Source organism: Bufo bufo, chromosome 6, assembly GCF_905171765.1.
Source record: "Bufo bufo chromosome 6, aBufBuf1.1, whole genome shotgun sequence".
Taxonomy (NCBI): domain Eukaryota; kingdom Metazoa; phylum Chordata; class Amphibia; order Anura; family Bufonidae; genus Bufo; species Bufo bufo.
This window is the reverse complement of record NC_053394.1, coordinates 216,880,710-216,904,744: the sequence shown is the minus strand read 5'-3', so window position 1 is coordinate 216,904,744 and position 24,035 is coordinate 216,880,710. Positions and strand designations below refer to the sequence as shown.

Genomic DNA, 24,035 nt, shown 5'->3' with positions numbered 1-24,035 from the left:
GGGCATGGCGAGTTCAAAGAAGATTTATTTTTTTGGCACAAGTTAGCGGAAATTGATTTTTTTTTGTTTTTTCTCACAAAGTCTCCCTTTCCGCTAACTTGTGACAAAAAGTTCAATCTTTCATGGACTCAATATGCCCCTCAGCGAATACCTTGGGGTGTCTTCTTTCCAAAATGGGGTCATTTGTGCGGTGTTTGTACTGCCCTGGCATTTGAGGGTCTCCACAATCATTACATGTATGGCCAGCATTAGGAGTTTCTGCTATTCTCATTATATTGAGCATACGGGTAATGAGATTTCTTTTTCCGTTCAGCCTCTGGGAAAAAATGAACGGCACAGATTTCTTCATTCGCATCGATCAATGTGAATGAAAAAATCTAAAAATGTGCAAAAAAAAAAAAAAGAGGGGAAAGGCGTCTGCCAGGACATAGGAGCTCCGCCCAACATCCAAACCCACTTCAGCTCTTATGCCCTGGCAAACCCGATTTCTCCATTCACATCAATCGATGTGGATGAATAAATCATTGCCAGAATTTTTTTTTTTTTTATACAAAGTGTTTGCCAAAGCATATGAACACCGCCCCTCAGCTCATAAGCCTCGGCAAACGTATCTTTTTTACTGCAGAGGAGAAATCTCATCTTGCAGCGCCGCATACACCGACTTTGTGTAATCTGACAGCAGCGCAATGCTTCTGTCAGAATGCACATCAGTGCTGCAGCTGGTTGATCGCTTGGTCCACCTAGAAGCTAAAAAAAAAAAAAACAACAGGCAGCAACGCAATAAATTTGTTAACATCAACTTTTATAAAATTTATATAACATTTGAAACAGAACATTAACTTTTTTGCTTACCTGTGATTTATTTTTTATTTTTTTTACCTTTAGAGGACAAACCTCTCCTTCCCCATGGGACAATGTGTAAACCGCAAATCGCCCAGAGATGTAGCGAAGTACATTATGCACTTTGTCCCAGGTGAAAGGAGAGGTTTGTAGCAGCTCTGTGTGAAAGGGCCCTAAGACCCCTGTGTGCCTGTCCTGTGTCACGCGATCCCTACACTAATAGTGTACCTGTGTGTGGTACTCATACTCATGCATAGGGCAGGCTGGTCAGGACAGTCAGGACAAAAAACTGTGGTGTCACGCCTTATTCCACCCCTGCTACAGACACAAAATCTTTTTTTTGGGGAACGTTGAGTTGGGGTACCAGGATAGACACTCAGGAAGTGTCTGCCATGTAGCCGGCTCACTACATCAGGGACTTGGGGCACGGACCCTCCTGGATACAGGATTTCCGAAATGATCTCTTCATGGAATTTTAGGAAGGATCCTGTTCTCCCAGCCTTACTGTAGAGAACAAAACTATTATACACAGCCAATTGAATTAAATAAACAGACACCTTCTTATACCAGCGTCTGGTGCGGCGGGACACTAAATAGGGAGCCAACATCTGGTCATTGAAGTCCACCCCTCCCATGTGAAGGTTATAGTCGTGGACAGAGAGGGGTTTCTCAATGACTCCAGTTGCCCTTTCAATTTGTACAGTCGTGTCTGCGTGAATGGTGGACAGAAGGTAAACGTCCCTCTTGTCCCTCCACTTCACCGCGAGCAGTTCTTGGTCACACAAGGCAGCCCTCTCCCCCCGTGCAAGTCGGGTATTAACGAGCTGTTGAGGGAAGCTCCGGCGACTAGGTCGCGCGGTGCCACAGCATTGAATTCCGACTATATGTAAGTGCCGAAGGAGGGCCACGCTTGTGTAAAAATTGTCCACGTATAAGTGGAACCCCTTGTGGAGTAAGGGTGACACCAAGTCCCAGACAATCTTGCCACTGCTCCCCAGGTAGTCAGGGCATCCGACTGGCTCCAGTTTTGAGTCTTTTCCCTCATAGACCCTAAAACGATATGTATAGCCTGTAGCCCTTTCACAGAGCTTATACAGTTTGACCCCATAGCGGGCGCGCTTGCTGGGGATGTACTGTTTGATGCCAAGGCGCCCGGTAAAATGTACAAGGGACTCGTCTATGCAGATATTCTGATTGGGGGTATACACATCTGCAAACCTGGATGACAAATGGTCTATGAGGGGCCGAATTTTATGGAGCCGGTCATAAGCAGGGTGGCCTGTTGGGATGACAGGTTTTATTGTCAGTGAAATGCATAAAGCGCATGATGACCTCAAAACGTGCCCTGGACATAGCAGCAGAGAACATGGGCATGTAATGTATTGGGTCTTTAGACCAATAGGACCGCAATACATTTTTTTTAGTTAGACCCATGCTGAGGATAAGGCCCAAGAATATTTTAAATTCGCAAACTGTGACTGGTTTCCACCGGAAAGGCTGGGCATAGAAGCTTTCCGGATTGGCGGTTATATATTGTGTGGCGTAGCGGTTGGTTTCTGCCACAACTAAGTCATAGAGATCCGCGGTGAAGAACAGCTCAAAAAACTCGAGGGCTGATGGGGGAGTTACTGCACATGCCACCGTACCAGCTTGAACTGCTTTCTGGTGCTCGCCACTTCACCAGGGAATACGGCAGTGCTGGTAGAAGGTCCAGGATGTGCTGCGGTGCTGGTGTATGCCGCACCATAAAAAAGATCAGCGCTAGCACCACTCTGCTGCAAATAAGGCTCATCACGCGGGGTATGCAGAACACTGACATGGGGTCGGATACTCCTGACCATAGCAGGGACCTTAACCTCATCATCTTCGCTAGCGGTTAGAGTGCCACTGCTATCTACAGGTTCATATTCTGAACCACTGGATTCAGCTGGTGAGGCGTCCCCATCGCTTTCATCCATCAGGGCCAGAATCCTGTAGGCCTCTTCAGCGGAATACCCCTTTTTTGACATTTTGGGCTAACTAAATTTAGGGGGTATTCCTCTGAGACTACCCAGGAAAAAGAGCAAACCTGCCTAGTAAAAAGTAGTGCTTGCGAAGTAAAGCTGCGATCGCTAATAAAGATCCAAAAAGCTCAAAAGTGATCTTTATAGCGCCGCAGCGATTTTACGGTGTTTTTGCAGTGATCAGAAAAAAAAAATTCTGTCTCTGCGGTGGGGCGGACTGAACGCAAGTGTGGGCACAAGATTAGGCCTGATCAGCCGAACACTGCGTTTTCTGTAGAGCCTAAGGTGACCCTAATGTACTGATATAGATCTGATTGCGATCAGTCTTGATCACTTACAGATACTATATAGTACTAGTGCTGATTAGCGACAGCGATGCATTGTGGGTCATTACGGATCCGTTTTGCTCCGCATCCCAGGACGGAAAGCAAACCACAGCATGCTGCGGTTTGCTCTCCGGTATGAGAACGGAACAGAATGCATTTTGGAGCATTCCGTTCTGTTCAATTACGTTTTGTCCCCTTAACAATGAATGGGGACAAAACTGAAGTGTTTTTTTCCGGTATTGAGACCCTATAACAGATCTCAATACCAGAAAATATTAACGCTAGTGTGAAAGTAGCCTTAGAATGGAGCTCATGAGGAGACATGAAGTACAGAGAAAACGGACAGGATAGACTGTGGCAATGGAGACTGCATACAATTGCTGCTGCTCATTATCCCCACCCTCCTCTCTGTTCTTCATGTCTCCTCATGAACTTCTTTCCTACAGAGATTCAGCTGAAGATCTTATCAGCTGTATTCAGGATCATAATCCCTAATGAGCAGAGAGGAGGATGAGGCAGCTCTTTAGCTCAGTGTTGTAAAGTAATTTGTCCTGCTGTGTGAATAGAACAGGTTTTATGTGTACTAATAGGACGGCGGACATTTTATTTCCACTGATGATTACTCCCCAGACAAAACAAGGCATTATAACTAATGAAAGGCATTTGAGAATATAGTTATAATAAATATTTAAGTATTTTCATTTTCTTTATTCCCGGAGAACCCCTTTAAAAGGGGTATCCCAGTTATAACAAGTTATTCCCAATCAACAAGATAGAGGATGGGACCCCCACCGATCACGAGGGGCCCCGTACCCTTTGGAGCCGCCCTGTAATGGACAGAGCGGTTGGTCGGCAAAGCGTGCCATTCATTTCTATGGGAGCGCCAGAGATAGCTGAGTACAGTGCAGCAGTAGGACACCCACCAATCTGATAGTTATGCCCTATACTGTGGATATGGGATAACTTATTACAACCGGAATATCTCTTTAAGTTGTTCTCCACAACTCTCTGAAATCTGCAACGCATGGTCTGTATAGTGTCTACTTTACAGATATCTGTAGATGACAGGGATATTTGTATAAGCTCTTTCTAGCTCGGATCCTCAGATGTGCTTAATAATAAGTCACTCACCCACTGCTAGCATGCCTCTCTCCAGATCCCCGGACATTTCACGGCAGATACTCTTCTCCAAGTCCCGGTTGCACATTCTCTGGTACTCGGAGAAAACTGAGGCGAGAAACCGTATATGTAATAAATGAACACAGTAGAATACTGGCATTTGGTTATATATGCTTTATTATGGTAATACATTTATATTCTGATTATTAAGAAGAAACAGCTCCCTGTATCATCCATGCAAATATTTAGAGGCATATTTATAATTTCTTCTTGCGAAAGCAGCACTAAAATATTTTTTTTAGATGCTTTTTTTGGTACGTTTTTTCACTTGCTTAACCTAAGTGTACAAGTGTATGGAGAGGTATGGAAGAATAGCAAACGCTTGTTTATTGGGAGAAAGCATTGTTGATTCAGACACCAAAATCATTGTTTACACAGCATGATCTGCTGCCCAGAAACAGTGATCTGCTGCCCAGAAACAATGAATTTGTATGATGATGAGCGATTGCAGTAGCAATACTCACTTCCATACAGGGGACATGACTGCTGCACATAAATACAGCTTTCGCCTCCTCTGATGAGCAGGCAGCTACCTGAAAATAATGTTTCGTTCTTGATAATAGACTGCACAGTCGACCCTTGGGGGCCTTAAAGCGGTTGTTCGCTTTTGTAATATTGATAACCTATCCTCAGGATACGTCATCAATATCAGGTCAGCAGGGGGCCGACTGCCGACAACCTCGCCAATCAGCTGTTTGAACAGACTGCAGCGCTAGTACGAGCACTGCCTTCTGTGCAACGTTTACCTGTTTGCCGTCAACACTGCAGGGGTTGTCCGCTTTTGTAATATTAATGACCAATTCTCAGGAAAGGTCATAAATATCAGAGTGGAGGGGGCTCGACTCCCAGCATCCTCGCCGATCAGCGGTTTGAAGAGACCGCAGCGCACGTACTAGCACTGCCTTCTCTTCACTGTTTACCTGCTTGCCGTCAACATCTCAGCGGTGAGCAGGTAAAATTACAACTAGGCCGTCCCATTCACTTCAATGGAATGGCTCCTTGCTATTTAAGTAAATAGGACAGAGCCATCCCATAGAGGTGAATGGGCATGGCGGAGTTGTAATTACACCTACTCACCGCTGCGACGTTGATGGCAAGCAGGTAAACAGTGAAGAGAGGGCAGTGCTAGTACGAGCGCTGCGGTCTCTTCAAGCCGCTGATCGGCGAGGATGCTGGGAGTCAAGCCCCCTCCGCTCTGATAATTATGACCTTTCCTGAGAATTGGTCATTAATATTAGAAAAGCGGACAACCCCTGCAAGCTTGCTGAAGGATGAGTACACAGTAGCAGGGGCAGACTGGCCATAGATCTACAGAATCAGGTACTTATGCACCTGGCTGGCAACAGAAACTGCCCTCCTGCATTTAACTGTATTGTCATCCTCAGGACAGTGATGGCGGCAGTATTGTGTACTGCACTACAGTATTGCTGGCCCTGCCTACTTTTATTGGCTCTGCCTTTTGTCAATTTGGACCTGCCGACAACATGGGGCCACTTTTAGTTTTTTTTCCAGGGCCACTTTAAATTCCACCCCTGCATAGTGGAGGGGGAGAAGCATGGAGGGGTAGCTGGAGACAGGCAAAGACAGAGACTAAAGCTTAATAGTGAGTGATCTACTATCTGAATTAAGTGCTGTCAGTATATCGAAACCACTTAGTTCTGCCATTTACTGCCCTCCATTACTGCTGTTGTTTCTGAGGGTGTGCTACAGAGAGTTGGGAAGCAGGATGCCCTGTTTATCTGGGCAGACATTTTTCCAGCTAGTCTCCATCCACCAGCTCATAACGTTTAGAATTACAGACGGACTGCTAGAAATGTTAGCTACAAGTCATATAAAGGCCAGAAGTAGTGGTATTCCTCATGTACACGCACAGCAGCTCATTCTGAATAACCTTATCCTGAAATATCAGATCTGACACATAACCACCTATACTCTGGCTGATATGGGACCACAAAACACAATGCGCTGAGCAAATCAAGGTACTACATTTTCTTCCATTAAATTTAAATAAGCGACGTTGCATCATTTGACTATCCTTTTTATTAATTTTATTTGCTTGAAGATGTGAATTAGCCCTAACAGGTTAACCATTAATCTGATGGGCATAACTTTCAGCTAGAGCCTAGTATAAACAATGTGACCTATGGGGCCTTTAAATGCACACACTGCATACTGCTGGTTAATGGCTAATCCTGAGGATATGCCATAAATGCTTTAGATGGGAGCGCGTGGTAAAGTGATTCTTTTTCTATTATACACTGGATACTAGACTATCTTCTTTATCTAATCTGTTTTTCTTTCTGATTGCACATGTGTAAAGGTCACTGTGTAGGGAGGAAGTTAGCCGTTTCCAGTATCTATTGTATTCTGAATGGTAGATCCTTGGCTATCAGCCTCCAACAGTGGTGTTATCTGTCATTGTAATCCTGACTGTGAGAATGACATGACTGCTTAGAAATGATATCTACAGAACATAAAGGGGGAGATTTATCAAAACTGATGAAAAGGAAAATGGCCTTAGTTGCCCATAGCAACCAATCAGATTCCACCTTTCAATTTCAGAGCTCCTTTGGAAAATGAAAGGACCATTTTTTTTTATACTTAAAGATATGGAAAAATAAACAGCAGCCATTTTGTGACACATCAATCCCTTACTTATATCAAAAGCAAAGATAAAATGACAACACTGATTCTGTTGGACTACAGGTTGTATGGTGTGCCTGATCTCCTCGGGCACATATAGAAAAAAATCTTATATTTTTCACAGTTTGCATTGAAATGAGAAAGGATCACAAGAGAGAGTGGTATTAAGGGAGGAACTGTTACGCTTGTTTTATTTTCTTGGGTGTTTTCTAATTTTGTGTTCTTTTAATAATAAAATAAAAAAAAACACAGTTTTTATTAGCGAACAAAACAATACTTTTCCTTACCCGCATTAAGGTGTGCCCTACTGCGTGAACACAAGATGGCATTGAACTTAGACTCGTCTGTTCCCAGACGATTCTCTCCAGCTGCATACAACTCCTATAAACACACACAAACACAGAGAAAAGACATACTTATGTCCATATACAAAACAGAAACATATCCTAGATAAGTGACAAGCAGCAATATCACATTGATGCTTTATGATCACAATAAAGTGATCAGCAATTCAGTTAAAAAACCTAGCATCACTTCCTTCTGGTGTTGAAAATCCATATAGAGTTGGTTTACAGCCTTCACTGACTCTTCAGGGTAACACCCAGAGGTGCAGAAGAAACTGTTGCCAACCTGCAGCAGATGTCCGGCTTGTCTACAGATAAAACAGCACCAAAAGGTGGGAACGCCCAAAAGCATCAGACTGCTCTCAAATACTGGAGAATGAACACAAATCTTTCAGTGGTTCCTGCTGGCAAATATTACTCATGAATCTTAAGTAGAAAAGTGGAAAAATGCCAAATGTCTGCAAACTCATTCAGTGTACATTAATTCACTATGGATTTGCAAATACAAGGTCTTAAAGGGAACCTGTCACCTCCAACAAACATCCTAAGCCGGCAGCAGTACCTTAGAGTAGCCAGCAGCATGTTTGTAACTATCATTTTCTTCCTGCAGGCAGATAAAGGAAAAGCTGTAAAAACGATCTTTAATCCCCTTCCCGCGCGCATCTCTAGTCAGGCTTGAAGTCACAGAGGCAGCGGCCTCCTTGCTTCAAGTCACGGTAACCACGCCCCCTTCCCTGTGATTGACAGTGCTTATGCACGACAGTTCAGCTGGCTCTGACGAACTGCCGGCTGTCAGTCACAGGGAAGGGGGCGTGGTTACTGTGACTTGAAGCAAGGAGGCCGCCGCCTCCGTGACTTCAAGCCTGACTAGAGAAGCGCGCCGGCAGAGGATAAAACAATGTTTTTACAGCTTCTGCTTCATCTGCCTGCAGGAACAAAATGATCGTTACAAACATGCTGCTGGCTACTCTAAGGTACTGCTGCCGGCTTGGAATGTTTGTTGGAGGTGACAGGTTCTCTTTAAAAGCTAAAAGATAAAGGTTATCTCAGGTAAGTAGTGCATTAGTAATTAGAGAACCAAGAAAAGTACCTTCCCATCTCATCATACATGTCTATGGCATGTGCCCGCCTATGGGACAAGCATTTGTAGATGTATCCTTCCTTTTCTTTTGGTACGACTTACCATGAGATGTGATAACCAGATATCGAGATAACCAGACTTGAAGAAGATGCAACACAGTAACAGAGGGGGATTTATTAAGACTGGTGTTGTGCATGCCAGTCTTAATTTGTCCTGGTCTAATATGAGATGCGCCAAAATTATTAAGATGTCAGGCCTCCAGGAGCTGGACTCAATTTCTGGTGTAATGGATGCCAGTTTTCTGGCACACATAATGTTAAATGAGTTGGGGTTGTAGAGATCCTGCCTGCAGCCTGCCTCCTCCCACCCACTTTTTGGAAAGTGGCAAGGGTGTTGGAAAAAGTTAAAGAATTGCAAATTTTGTCACTTTAGACAAACCAAAGTTTGTTTGGTTGAACTTGATGGACTTATGTCTTTTTTCAACCGTATTAACTATGTAACTATGTCCGTTCAGTCCATATGTCCATCAGAATAACTTCCTGGATCAATGACCCTTCTCCAGAATTCTTCACCTTCTATATAGTTGCATTGTCTCACTGCTCTTACAGTAAAGAATCAACTTCTGTGTTGGTGTAGAAACCTTCTTTCCTCTAGGTGTAGAAAATGTCCCCTTGTTATAGTTGCAGTCCTGGGTGAGATCACTGCGTCGGGCTTTGATACAGTCATGAGTACCCACACTGACTTCTACAACAGCTATAGGAAAGGGTCTATTAACCCTTCCCAGATTGAAGGGCAGCAACGACTGCTTCTCTATAATTATTGCTGATGTCTTTCCTTCTTGGCATTATATTAGCACATGCATGACTGCCAAAACTTGTGCTTTTATAGAGGTGGTCACAATTAAGTTAATTAGCAGCACCTGTCTGCTAGTAACCCTCTTAATTCCTATGTAAGCATTAATGTGGCAGACAATTGTCAGGAGGGAAGAGTTCCCTCCCGGCAATCACCTGCTCAGAAACAGACTGCTGCTATTACATGCAGTGATCTCCTCATCGCTCGTCCCCACGCTGTGTGGTTTGACGGCGGCAGATCGTTATTAGACACCACGATCTGACACCTGCAAACGATCATTTTTTTCACATGTCAAAAGACTAGGATTGCCCGATGATGGAGCGTTTGTTCGTTCATTGGGCAATCGGCGGCAGTATTACACTGCAAGATGATCGTTAACAAGTGTTCATACGAACGCTCTGCGATCATCTACCAAAAAATTGGGCAGTGTAATACCGGCTTAACTGTGTAATGTCTGATGTGTTGTATTTGTGATGTGATGTATTTATCTAATGGGAAGACTTTCTAAGGACCAGATTTTTTTTATTTTGTTCTGATACGTAAAAGAATTCAAAGAGGTTGTACTTTGTTTTCTTATGGCTGTATGTATACATAGTTTTTAGGTCACTCAGCAGCCTTCTTTTTAAACTAAATAACCCTAATTTAGATATTCTTTTGGGGTATTGTAGTCCAATTATTCTATTTATTACATTAGTTGCTCGTCTTTGAACTGAAGCTTTCTTATGTCTTTCTTGCATATGCTAAATTTATTAACTCAGTGGTTGTGATGTCAAGAATTTTGCTAGCATGTTGAAATATTGTATTGACTTTGTATAGTGAGGCAGTTCTTGACAAAATTCATGTTAAGCTACGGTTGGACACATGTGGAGAATGGGAGTTCCCTGACATCTGTTCCATCTGTTGAGGTGACCAACAGAGAATGGATGGAGAGGTGACCATTTAACAGCAGCCTCCTCATACATCTGGAAAGATATGGAAACGCAAAGTAAGTGTGCTTAGCTGTTTCCATAACCTTCATGACTCCTCTGGGATCTGCATTTATTAAATATTTATGGCACAGCCTGGAGAAATGCCATAAAAGGCTGAATGAGCACTACCTATTCCAGAGAACAATAATAATAAAAATTCATCCATGTTCTCACCTGTACATCACGCTGGACCAGTGACATATCTACATGGGCGCTCTCATCTCTGTTCCCCTGGAGAGTAAAAAAAAAAAAAACACTTGGTGAACTCAAAATATAATAATAAAAGGGATAGCATATCCTAACTAGGGAACATCTTGTCACATAAGTGACACTGTCACCTTCAGTAATTCTCCATTATGGCAGGCTGTACTAAAATGATTAAGCCTGATTTTCAGAAAGGACTGGCCTTATTTTAAATGGTGCTCTTTGTTATGTTTTTATGTCCCCCTCCCGATATGGTGTACTGTTATATAGTCTACAAATAAACATACCACACAGTATTGTGTTTAAGTAGCATTTCCACATAGCTGTCTAAAAATGTAATCTAAAAAATATACTATACAGTGTAAATGCATAAACTGTATATGCAATATACAAGACACTGCTCAATTAAGATCGGCAAACAGTGATCAAATAAAAGCTCCACACATTAAAGGTAGAGTGTCAGCACTTTTGACCATGTTGCTGACAGCATTAGGTAGGCACTGGGAAAGGCAGAACGAACCTACCTTTTGTGAAGCTCATCAGGAGTAGTGTGAATATGAATTTTTATTCTGCCAGATTCTGCTCCTGCAGGCAGAGCTTCACTGTGAGGTGCTCTATGTATTGAGCTGCTTCAAAGACCTTTCCCTCTGCGTATCATGTGTAGTGGTCTCCTGGTTAGATCCAGACAGCACTTCACAGTGAAGCTTCGCCTCCTGCACACTTACAGCAGTAGAATCTGGGCGAATAAAACTTCATATGCACACTAATCCTGAAAAGAAAAGCTCAACAAAAGTTATGTTTATACTCCATGGTCAAAAGTGCTGATAGGCTCCATTTAATTTATCTGACATACTAAAAACGCTGTGCAGCATCTAAATAATACAACGAATATTAAAATTTGTGCTGATCAAAAGGCACTGGTTTGGCCAAGGATCCCTGTGCATCCCTAAGGCCAGACATGCGGTCAGTGTTAGTAAGATACATTTCAATTAACAGTATATTTTGGACTATAAGACACACTTTTAGCAAGAAAAAAAAATCTTGCTAAAAAGTGCCCGCCTCTTACAGTCTGCAGTCAGGGAGGACCTGCAGTGTTAGAACTCCCTGACTGCTTCTTTAATAATTTGGCAAAGTTTTTGTACAGTGCCATGCCCAACCAGTGAGAGAGGTGTGAATCTGCACTCCTCTCTCTACCTGCCTGACAATGGGGCCAAACCAGGAACATTATACAGCTGGCACTAGTGCACAAATGTGAGTTTTTATCAAAGATGTGTATGAGTGTCTGTATGCATGCATACGCAGCAGAACTGTGTGTGCGCATGTAGCAAAGCGGTGTGTGCAACAAAGTTGTGTGTGTATGCATGCATATGCAGCAGAGCTGTGTGTACATGCAGCAGTGCTGTGTTTGCTGTAAAGCCATGTGTGCAGCAAAGCTGTGTACAGCACACTGTGTTTATATGTATGCAGCAGAGCTGTATGTGTACAATATCAGGCACCCCCTGATCAGCTACTAGAAGTGGCTAATGCACTCCGATGAGTGGCATGGTCTGTAGTAGTGGACAAGTGTCATCACATTAATTGGCCACATGGCCTACAATGAATGGTACGGTGCTTGGTATGCTGCGAGGAGGGTGCTCACTGCAGTGGTGCAGCCTCTTCAAACATCTGATCAGTGGTGGTGCTGGGAAGTCAGACCCCCAATAAACAGATACCGATGACAGATACTGGGGACAGACCGTCAATATTGAACTCCTGGAAAACCTCTCCCTCGCTAATTGTTAACAATCTCTTCCTACATTAATGATAAAAATGTCCTTCCACACACGTGTTACACAGATCTTTAAATGTATAGCTCATGTGCAAAATCTTTATACTGACCATGGATATAATTCTACATGTTTTTTGCAAAAATCAACAAGCTCAGTTTTTCCCAGAGTTTTTCCTTCTAACAAAATTAGTGAGCAATCCAAACTTTATGTCACTGCATTGATATGTTCTGTGCCCTGCTGAATTTTTAATAGGCTGATAAATGGGAAACACAGGCAAACATAAAAATCTATTGCAATTGTAAGTGTGCACAGATGGGATTACCTGACTAAGGGAAATGAGCAGTCTTTGGAAGTGTCCAGATGTGTCACTCTTAAGAGATTGTTCCAGCGTCTTCTTAAACTCTGAAGAGAAACACAATGCATCACGTTAACTATGTATAGAAAGAAAGTGTAATCTAATTGTATTCTGAATAAAACCTGGGAATTTTACTATACAAATTATCTGGGCGATCCGTACAGACACTAATACAAAGCAAGATTAGCATCAGGAGCCTGGCACATTTACCTGCTTTATACACTCTGTTGATTTCCTGAATTTCTGCATTGGGCCTAGATGCTAGGATCTCAATGAGACATTCCTCATCTGTGCCAGCACCCTGTGAAGATACAAAGAGGTTAGAGGCCATTCTTTTCTGATCACACATATTACTGAGTTTGCATCTTTGCATTGCACTCACTTTAATGGCATCATGGATTTCATGGGCGTCATAAACGACTGGCGATTTAATCATTGCTAAAATTGTTTTCTCAAAGTTCCCAGAAAGTTCAGACTTCAGGTCCTTTATCAAATCCTAATATGAAAGGAAATAATATTCAGTTTGCCAAGTACATTCCTGTATCATATCAGGCCTCAGCAGCCACGTGAGGTACAGTTCTTTCATGGATACTGGTGTACAATATGAGAAACTCAGAGCATTGTCCTATTCTGTTCCATTTTTCCAGATGGATCCAAACTCACCCATTAAGTGTATGATAGTGGGAGAAAAACAGAAAAGCTGTGTCCGTAAACTCCTAAGGTGGCCATACACACTAGATACAAGCTGGTTGATGGTTGAACAGCAGTTATACCATGAAACAATTGAGTAATGTCGCACTAGAATGGGGTGGAGAACCACATAGAGGTGCACCCACTAATCAGACAACACCCAGTCTGAAAATGGTGAATAATATAAATAATGGAAGTGGGGCACACTCTAAAAGTATAGGGATCTTTAATGACCATATAAATAATAACAATACATTACAATATCAGCAAATATAGAATTGGATGTGAAGCAGCAGATAAAAATGGTACCGACAATAAAATGGGTAGTGAAATAAGATGGTTATAAAAGAATATACACTACAGCTATATAAAATACATTAAATCAGACAATATATTTAATAAATATAGATCCCAATAATAATTATACGAATATGTGCGTTAGATTCAAATATTCAATATAATAGATAGTTCACTGGTTGTATTTTATATTCCATATAGGATTTGGGCAATAATATGGGTTATCCTCTCCCGTAGACAGTCCTCTATCACCACTATATATCAATGATCAAAGTCCCAAAGTCTCAGGCATATGCAGCTTAACTGTTTAATTATACAGCAGTCAGGCTGTTCATACGCACAGCGGCGTCCCGCTGTATTTGGAGTAAGGAGCGATCGCTTGTTGGAGATATGCAAGTGCTTACCCGAGGGTCTTTAGGTGCTGGATCATGGGCTCTCGACTCGGTAAGTCCGTGCTGTCTCCGGTCTATCTCCGGTCTCAAGAGCTAGTAACCAGATTTGAACTTTGGCGCCAGTGAGGTTTGTTTGCTCCACGTGGTGTAGTTACCTCTCGTATAATAGCAGTGGCTCACTTCGGCACCTCGCTGGTTAAAAGGCAATTTGTCCAGGCTTCCTCGGACTTGCAGGGTCTCTCCGCTTATTGGGGGGATAGTACCAGACGCGTTTCGGGGATTTACAGAAATGACCCCTTCCTCAGTGGTTAATTTCCCCCTACTTGTGTTCCTCTTATATAGTGGATAAAGTATGTCAAAAGGACTGGTTCGGAATCCAGGATTTTTGGGATTGGGATCCCTAGTTTCTAGGATCCCATCTTAAATATTAAATATAGAATAAAATAAAAGAATCTCCATGTAAGATTTTAGAACATCAGATCAAAGCCGCATCCAAACCGCATGTTATTTCCATGTCACTTCATTTTATTTATCTCTGAAAATCCTCTATGAGATGTGACAGTTCAAAATTGTTTTCTTGATCTTAGTTATATGAACGAAAATAAAGAGAAGCGAATATTGTAGAGTTTTGAAGAGAAAGCCATTTTTATTAAAAAAAAAATAAAAAAAAAACTTTTAAAAAACACTTATAAAAACTCCAGGATATTGAACTATGAAGAAAGTTGCATTGGAGTTGCATTGGAAGTGTATATGTTCCCTATGAGATAGGTCGCAATAAGAGATATTGGACAATTGAACGAACACCCATAAATATAGAGACACTTTACTATATTAATATGTGTACACACAGAATAATACACAGCCAATTATTATGAGCCAGCCACCTGATTTTTTCACATGAATGCTTTCCAAAATCTGATTATCATTATAGCACTATAGCACTCCCGATGTGTCTACTACAATGTGTCTCTAAGGGTTAAACCCTGCTATATAACTACTGGTCGCCACTATAATTGCATTAGAAATCAATATAGTAAAAGTCTATGTAATATAATGATTATCTCTGAGACCTGAAGATTTTTTGAGGAAAAAAAAGGGAAAAAAAACCTTGGAGACACACTAAAGCCGCATTGCGACACAGGCGTTATCAATGCGTTTTCCACGATGTATATTATATATTTTAAAAAAATGAAAGTAGGCTTGATTTAGGGGAGACTGATCACTCACTAATGTCCCCATACCGTTGTTGAAAACGGATGCTCCCATATCTATTTATTTTACCTATATATGTCTATTACCTTTTCTATATTTCTGTCGATATTTTATATCCCCCTGTGTCTTGAATGTATTTATAAAATGGTTTACTTAATAATTATTTATGTAAATTTTTAGATCATTATGATAGGATAAATTACTGTGAATATATGTTTAAACCAGAAGCCGAAACTAGGGATCCCAATACCAAAAATCCTGGATTCCGAACCAGTCCTTTTGACATACTTGATCCACTATATAAGAGGAACACAAGTAGGGGGAAATTAACCACTGAGGAAGGGGTCATTTCTGTAAATCCCCGAAACGCGTCTGGTACTATCCCCCCAATAAGCGGAGAGACCCTGCAAGTCCGAGGAAGCCTGGACAAATTGCCTTTTAACCAGCGAGGTGCCGAAGTGAGCCACTGCTATTATACGAGAGGTAACTACACCACGTGGAGCAAACAAACCTCACTGGCGCCAAAGTTCAAATCTGGTTACTAGCTCTTGAGACCGGAGATAGACCGGAGACAGCACGGACTTACCGAGTCGAGAGCCCACGATCCAGCACCTAAAGACCCTCGGGTAAGCACTTGCATATCTCCAACAAGCGATCGCTCCTTACTCCAAATACAGCGGGACGCCGCTGTGCGTATGAACAGCCTGACTGCTGTATAATTAAACAGTTAAGCTGCATATGCCTGAGACTTTGGGACTTTGATCATTGATATATAGTGGTGATAGAGGACTGTCTACGGGAGAGGATAACCCATATTATTGCCCAAATCCTATATGGAATATAAAATACAACCAGTGAACTATCTATTATATTGAATATTTGAATCTAACGCACATATTCGTATTCGTATAATTATTATTGGGATCTATATTTATTAAATATATTGTCTGATTTAATGTATTTTATATAGCTGTAGTGTATATTCTTTTATAACCATCTTATTTCACTACCCATTTTATTGTCGGTACCATTTTTATCTGCTGCTTCACATCCAATTCTATATTTGCTGATATTGTAATGTATTGTTATTATTTATATGGTCATTAAAGATCCCTATACTTTTAGAGTGTGCCCCACTTCCATTATTTATAGCAGTTATACCATGGTTCCGCAGACCCAGTCATACACATTTTACCCTAAAAGGGTTCTTTCACACTAGCGTTATTCTTTTCCGGTATTGAAATCCGGTAAAGGGTCTCAATACCGAAAAAAACACATCAGTTTTGTCCCAATGTATTCTGAATGGAAAGCAATCCATTCAATATGCATCAGGATGTCTTCCGTTCCGTTCCTTGTACGGTATATGACTGGACAAAATAGTGCAGCATACGGATTTCTGGATCCGGCAGGCAGTTCCGGCAACGGAACTGCCTGCCGTATTCTTCTAACGCTAGTGTGAAAGTACCCTAAGGCTACCTTCACACTAGCGGCAGCCTTCTCCGACAGGCTGTTCTGGCGGGGGAAGAGACTGCCAGATCCGTGCTGCCGCTAGTGCACCGTGCCGCCGGAATTCCGCTCTGGTCCCATTGATGGAGGCCGGCGGCACAATGCACTAGCGGCAACACGGACCTGGCAGGCTCTTGCCCTGCCGGAGAAGGCTGCCGCTAGTGTGAAAGTAGCTTACGTCAATGGTGCCTGATCTGTTTTTTTGGTTACAGAAAAAAACGGATCAGGCGCCCACTGACTCAGGTTTGTTCAGTTTTTATTTAATACAAAACGGAGCCATCAGGATGTATTAAATAGAACGGATGCTTTTAATTCAGGTTTTAAGATCCCCTGCCGGATGTGAGAGTAGCCTTAGTTAAGTCACCATAAAACTGGTGACATATTCCCTTTAAAACATAATGGAACACAAAAGTTATTAGGGGCATTTATCAAGGTGTTTACACCACTATTGTATCATAAAAAGGTAGCAAATTATAGTGCACGCTGTATTTGAAGCCTAATTTGCAACTTTGTACTTCTCTTGCTACATCTATTGGCAAGTGGCAAGAAAAGTGGATGGGGCTTACCAGGAGGGGGCATGGCTTTCCGCATCCCAATGGATTTACATTGCACCAGAAAATAGCATAAATAATAGTTCAAATCTACGCCTGCCGGCTCATAGCTGGTATAGACCTAAAAGTTTGGTGCATGGACTGCCCGGAAATATGCAAAATCTATTATAGGGGTTATCCCACGACTAATGTAAAAATGATATAGTACATGACAACCAGTTCATAACAAAGCTAGAACCAGAGATCTCCTCATTCATTGCTCTGCTAGATTTATATCAAGCTGGCAGCTCAAGAGGAGTGTCTTTTCTGCTGCAGCTAAGGGGGCGTGTCTCAGCTCTCCCTATCATAGCTCAGGAGGCAGTTAAAGAATGAAACTGAGCATGTGCGGCCATCTCAGTAAGCAGGTCAAAGAAACAAGAAAAATAGCAGGTGGCGCTATACAGATACATTTTTTTGAATAACACATTGGCTATGCAAAATTTTTAATTACATGCAATTACAAAAGTATTCAGATCCAGGTGCTGATTTCAAACCTATAAAATATTTTTTGTGGGCAACCCGTTTAAGAGACCTGTGCCTCTTAACCACTTAGTGACCACCCATACGTGTTTTCACGGCGGTCACTAAGGGGCCTTGGGCTGGAGCGCCGCCTTTTTACAGCGGCACTTCAGCCCAAGTTAGCACTTAAATCAAGCGCTGGAGCTCCGTGCTCGCCGCTACCGGAAGTAGCTGAGGGCTCGGGGCAGTGATCAGAGACTGTGACAAGCGGTCTCTGATCACGTGATCGCCGTGATGCACTGTATCACGGCGATCACCGAAAATGTGCCGGCAGTAAACTTTCTCCCTCCTCTCATTTAAGAGAGGAGGGAGAAAGTCTCTGATGCAGGGATCGGGTCTCCCAGCTTCCCCATAAGGGAAAGCTGGGTCCCAATCCTCACCCCCCCCCCCTGCCCTCAAGAAAGATGGTGGCAGTGGCCCAGCACATGCGCACACTATAAGCCGGCCGCCGCAGCCCCTGCAGTATGTCTCTCTCCTCAGGAGGGTCCAAGAGAAGATACAAGCGGCACTTCTGCTTTCAGTGGTGCGGTGCGCGCGTCACGGGAAGAAGATCCACAGATAATGGTATAGTAAGGACCAGCACTCGCTTAAGTTATAATTTCAAATAGATTTAATGGTCACATACAAAGTTTGTATGTGACCATTAAATCTATTTGAAATTATAACTTAAAGGGTTTCTATCACTTCATATCACATATTTAGGTGTCAGACACTAGCGATCCGCTAGTGTCTGCTCTAACAAACCATCCTAATATGATAGGTTTTGGGGCAGCCGTTTTGCTAAAATAACAACTTATATCTATATGCTAATGAGCCTCTAGGTGCTATGGGGGCGTCATTAGCACCTAGAGGCTCCATCTACCTTCCTAAACTGCCGCCGCCCAGCGCATCCCTCCAGCCCGCCCATCTCCTGCTGAATGCGATGATCTGCGATCCTCTCCGTGCGCGTCTCTGTTCTGCGCATGCGCAGTGAATGCCTGACCGCTTCCCTTCTCAGACTAAAGAGAGGGGCTAAAGAGAGGTTGTACGACCAGTCACTGTCCTTGAATGCCAGCTTGTCATTATAGCCCTATCGGTGTTCTTGTATCTTGTGAACAAACTGGAATTTCCAACATAGTTGGGAGACATTTTGCTCTGTTTTCTTGCACTTGTTGCCTTGCACTACAGTTCATTTTTTTTCATTTTGGCGAGACATATGTTCAGGCAAATGCCTTTTTAGAAATCTGCCTCCCTTATAAGTGCACAGCTTCACTTCTACCCATCTAAAAATATTTTTTTCTCCAATTTCCTGTTAAAATGTTATTAACAATTTGAATAAAACCATATATACTAATTATTTCATCCTATAATAATTTAGCATTCAGCGTGCTTACTACACCACTAGATGCATGCTTTAAGGAATCTAGTTTTTATGTTCAATCATTTTTTATTGAATTACTGAGATGAAAGAAAATATAACGTGTGGGCCACTAGTAATTGTACATATTGCATAACAGTCTATTAAACATACATCCAGTAGTAACGTGTCATAATTCACAAGCACCAGGGCATCTGCTCAGATGCTGCCTACCTGGCGCCATTCTGTATGTTGGATTGTCATACAAAACATGTACTTTTTTTTCCAATAGAAACAGTGGTAAGGCTGCATAACATGTAACATTATATAACATTAGATAACAGTGTTTAACTTGCCAGACATTGTTTTTGGACGGTTTTTCAAGGTAAGCTGGATAATACACATATTTATCGTTCTTTATAAAGCGTTTTACGTCATAACGCCATAGGAGCTCTTGAGCAAAGGGCCCCAGGTAAGATACAGGTGTGCCGGTGACATGATGAAGGGAGTTAGTGCTCTTTCGTAACGGTATGTAGTGGCAACGGTAGATAGCACTTCATCTAGCGGTGGGGTCCATTTTTCCTTCCAATGTCATGTATTTATTAGCTTAGCTAAATAATATTATCAGTATTTTACAGCATAGTATTCTTTCTCTCTTTGGGAAAATATCCAGGTCCAAATAGAGTAAGGCTCTGTGTCATATACCACCTTAATAGAGTTTTCATTGCTGCCTCGTAGTGTGCACTACATTTGCAGGCTAAATTTGTTACAAGCAATGCAGATGTCCATTGCTGTGCGTCAAAGGAGCAGTCCAAGTCCTTTTCCCAGTGTAAAATTGGCCTGGTTTTCCTGAATGCACTATGGGAATCAATCAATCCGTACGCATATCTCATTATCTTGGCGGTGCTTTGAAGTATTGGCAACAGCTGTGCGTGTCATGTCTCAATTCCTTCATATTTGTCAGCTAGGAAATGTCTTATTCTCAGATATTTCAAAAATTCTTCATTTGGAATAGAATAGGTGTTCCTAAGCTGTTCAAAGGTGAGTATTGTTCCGTTGGAAATTAAGTGGGAGATTAACGTGATGCCTTTCTGTATCCAGCCTGAGATATCTAAGTCTTGTATATACAGTCGTGGCCAAAAGTTTTGAGAATGACAAAAATATTAGTTTTCACAAAGTTTGCTGCTAAACTGCTTTTAGAGCTTTGTTTTAGTTGTTTCTGTGATGTAGTGAAATATAATTACACGCACTTCATACGTTTCAAAGGCTTTTATCGACAATTACATGACATTTATGCAAAGAGTCAGTATTTGCAGTGTTGGCCCTTCTTTTTCAGGACCTCTGCAATTCGACTGGGCATGCTCTCAATCAACTTCTGGGCTAGTTCCTGACTGATAGCAACCCATTCTTTCATAATCACTTCTTGGAGTTTGTCAGAATTAGTGGGTTTTTGTTTGTCCACCCGCCTCTTGAGGATTGACCACAAGTTCTCAATGGGATTAAGATCTGGGGAGTTTCCAGGCCATGGACCCAAAATGTCAATGTTTTGGTCCCCAGCCACTTAGTTGTCACTTTTGCCTTATGGCATGGTGCTCCATCGTGCTGGAAAATGCATTGTTCTTCACCAAACTGTTGTTGGATTGTTGGAAGAAGTTGCTGTTGGAGAATGTTTTGGTACCATTCTTTATTCATGGCTGTGTTTTTGGGCAAAATTGTGAGTGAGCCCACTCCCTTGGATGAGAAGCAACCCCACACATGAATGGTCTCAGGATGCTTTACTTTTGGCATGACACAGGACTGATGGTAGCGCTCACCTTTTCTTCTCCGGACAAGCCTTTTTCCAGATGCCCCAAACAAATCGGAAAGAGGCTTCATCGGAGAATATGACTTTGCCCCAGTCCTCAGAGGTCCATTCACCATACTTTCTGCAGAAGATCAATCTGTCCCTGATGTTTTTTTTGGAGAGAAGTGGCTTCTTTGCTGCCCTTCTTGACACCAGGCCATCTTCCAAAAGTCTTCGCCTCACTGTGCGTGCAGATGCGCTCACACCTGCCTGCTGCCATTCCTGAGCAAGCTCTGCACTGGTGGCACTCCGATCCCGCAGCTGAATCCTCTTTAGGAGACGATCCTGGCACTTGCTGGACTTTCTCGGACGCCCTGAAGCCTTCTTAACAAGAATTGAACCTCTTTCCTTGAAGTTCTTGATGATCCTATAAATTGTTGATTAAGGTGCAATCTTAGTAGCCACAATATCCTTGCCTGTGAAGCAATTTTTATGCAACGCAATGATGGCTGCACGCGTTTCTTTGCAGGTCACTATGGTTAACAATTGAAGAACAATGATTTCAAGCATCACCCTCCTTTTAACATGTCAAGTCTGCCATTTTAACCCAATCAGCATGACATAATGATCTCCAGCCTTGTGCTCGTCAACATTCTCACCTGAGTTAACAAGACGATTACTGAAATGATCTCAGCAGGTCCTTTAAGGACAGCAATGAAATGCAGTGGAAAGGTTTTTTTTGGGATTAAGTTAATTTTCATGGCAAAAAAAGACTATGCAATTCATCTGATCACTCTTCATAATATTCTGGAGTATATGCAAATTGCTATTATAAAAACTTAAGCAGCAACTTTTCCAATTTTCAATATTTATGTAATTCTCAAAACTTTTGGCCACGACTGTAGATATTTAAATACTGGATAGGTACGGTACTTTGTCCCATGTAAATAATGATTCTCTGTCCGCTCTGATATGAAAGTCCCTCCAACACACTAGAGTGGAGTATGTTAGTGGAGAGACCCTCCTGAGCTGAGGTAGAATCTTTGTGTATTCAAAGGTGAGAGCTTTGAGTGTGGTAGGTGAGACCAGGTGACTTTCTATCTGGGCCCAGTTAGTATTTAATTCCCTTTTTCATTTCGATATTATTTCAACTTGTGTTGCTGTATGGTAAGCTTTTATGTTATGCACTCCAATACCACTGAATAATTTTTGTCTTGTGAGTAACGAGTATGCTATTCTGGGCTTGTGGTTTGTCCATATAAATCGTGAAACGCATCGTTGAATATCTGTGAAAAATCTGGTCGGGATCTGTATGGGGACCGTGCGAAATAGGTATAACAGCTTTGGCAAAAATAGCATCTTAAATGCTGCTATTCTCACTGTCCATGATATTTCAAATTTAGTCAGTCTCGAGGTTTCTTCTCGAATATGTGTCAGCATGAGTAAATAATTCTGTTTATATAGTTGGTCCATTGTGAGGGAAATTTTTGCTAAAAGATATTGAATTTTCTCTGTTTGCCAGTCCAATGGGAAACGAGCTGTTAGGTATTGTGTAGAAGAAGGAGTAAGGGAAATTGGCATAGCCTGCGATTTGGAAGTATTTAGCTTATACAAAGATAGTCGTCCAAATCGGTGGATCCAATCTAAAACCTTAGGTAAAGAACATTCAGGGTCAGATAATGTCAATATTACATCATCTGCATACAACGAGATTGTGTGTTCCTTGTCGTCGATGTGTATGCCTTTAACTTCTGTCTCAGCTCTAATCATGGCTGCCAGAGGTTCCATGCAAAGTATAGATATCAAGGGGGACAAAGGGCAGCCCTGTTGAGTACCGTTGGTTATATTGTAACTGTCTGATAATACCGCATTAGTCCACACTTTAGCTGAGGGTGCTGAATATAAGGCTTTTATGGCACTCAATATGCTGTCTCTAATGCCAAACTGCTCTAAGGCCGAGAAGGCGTGAGACCAGCCAATGCATTCAAACGCCTTCTCGGCATCCAGGGACACCAACAAAGCTAGCATTTTGTGAGAGTTTATGTAGTGTAGTATGTTTAGTACTCTTCTAGTATTGTCATAAGCTTGCCTGGTTTTGACGAACCCTACTTGATCTTCATAAATCAAAGTCGTCAAAAGAGGTGCCAGTCTGCCCGCTATTATTTTGGCATAGATTTTGAGATCCGTGTTGAGGAGTGAGATTGGGTGGAAATTGTGGCCTGTCTGGGGTTTTCCCCGATTTGGGTAAAGTGACAATTAAGGCTTGCTGGTTTTCTTTGGGCATGGACCCATCTAACATAGCTTTATGACAAATACGCAGCAGAGTAGGGGATAATAGATTCATATATCTCTTATAGTATTCTCCTGGAAGGCAATCAGGTCCTGGAGACTTATTTGAGGGGAGGCTTCATATTGCCGTCACAACCTCTGTTTGTGAGATGTCCCTGTTTATGTCCTCCAGTTGTGAGGCAGTGAGAGATGGAAGGTTGGCTTGCGCCAGAAAGGATTGAATGTCAGACGCAGAGGGTTGTGATGTTAACGGATCTTTCTTTAGGTTGTATGAGGATGCGTAATACTTCTGGAATTGGTCAGCTATTTTGGTTGGGTCAGTGATTCTAGCTGCGGTAGATGGGTCAAGCAGTTATGGTATACAGGATTTTGCCATCTGTGTTTTCAGTCGCCTAGCCAATAATTCTCCCGCCTTATTGTTTTGCAAATAATATCGTGCCTTAGTAAAGAACAGATGTTTGTTATAGTCTGCTAGTAAGTGGTCTCTTAGTTGTTTTCTAAGAGACTGCAACTGCGCCTTGTTAGATTGGGTTTGAGAGAGTTTGTTCAGAGTCTCAAGTTTTCGGATATCTTGGAGCAAAGATTGTGTTTTATGAGTTCTTTGTGTCTTAAGTATATGGCTGATTTTCAAAATTGAACCCCCGATGACCGCCTTATGGGCGTTCCAAAGGCTAAATGGGTTCTCAACTGAGCCTGCATTTAGTTCAACATATTGTTGTATGTCTTGTGCAATTGTTTTATTATGGGTGGGATGCAAGAATATGTAGGAATTGCATCTCCAGATAGAGGCAGGGGAGCGTTTATATGTTTCCTCTAGCGTAATAGTGACCGGGGCATGGTCAGACCATGCAATGGTG

General features: G+C 42.2%; 1 protein-coding gene across 1 annotated transcript in view; it reads right to left on the bottom strand.

Annotated features, from left to right (window-relative positions):
* ANXA11 (annexin A11) overlaps positions 1-24,035 on the bottom strand; it is a 96,959-nt gene that overhangs the window by 25,571 nt on the left and 47,353 nt on the right. Inside the window, exons 7-12 of the mRNA XM_040434932.1 lie at positions 12,947-13,060; positions 12,775-12,865; positions 12,532-12,611; positions 10,411-10,467; positions 7,279-7,372; positions 4,301-4,396 (exon numbers count right to left, since the gene is read on the bottom strand). Of these exons, the coding sequence (XP_040290866.1) occupies positions 4,301-4,396; positions 7,279-7,372; positions 10,411-10,467; positions 12,532-12,611; positions 12,775-12,865; positions 12,947-13,060 (532 nt within the window). The remainder of the gene's footprint in view (positions 1-4,300; positions 4,397-7,278; positions 7,373-10,410; positions 10,468-12,531; positions 12,612-12,774; positions 12,866-12,946; positions 13,061-24,035) is intronic.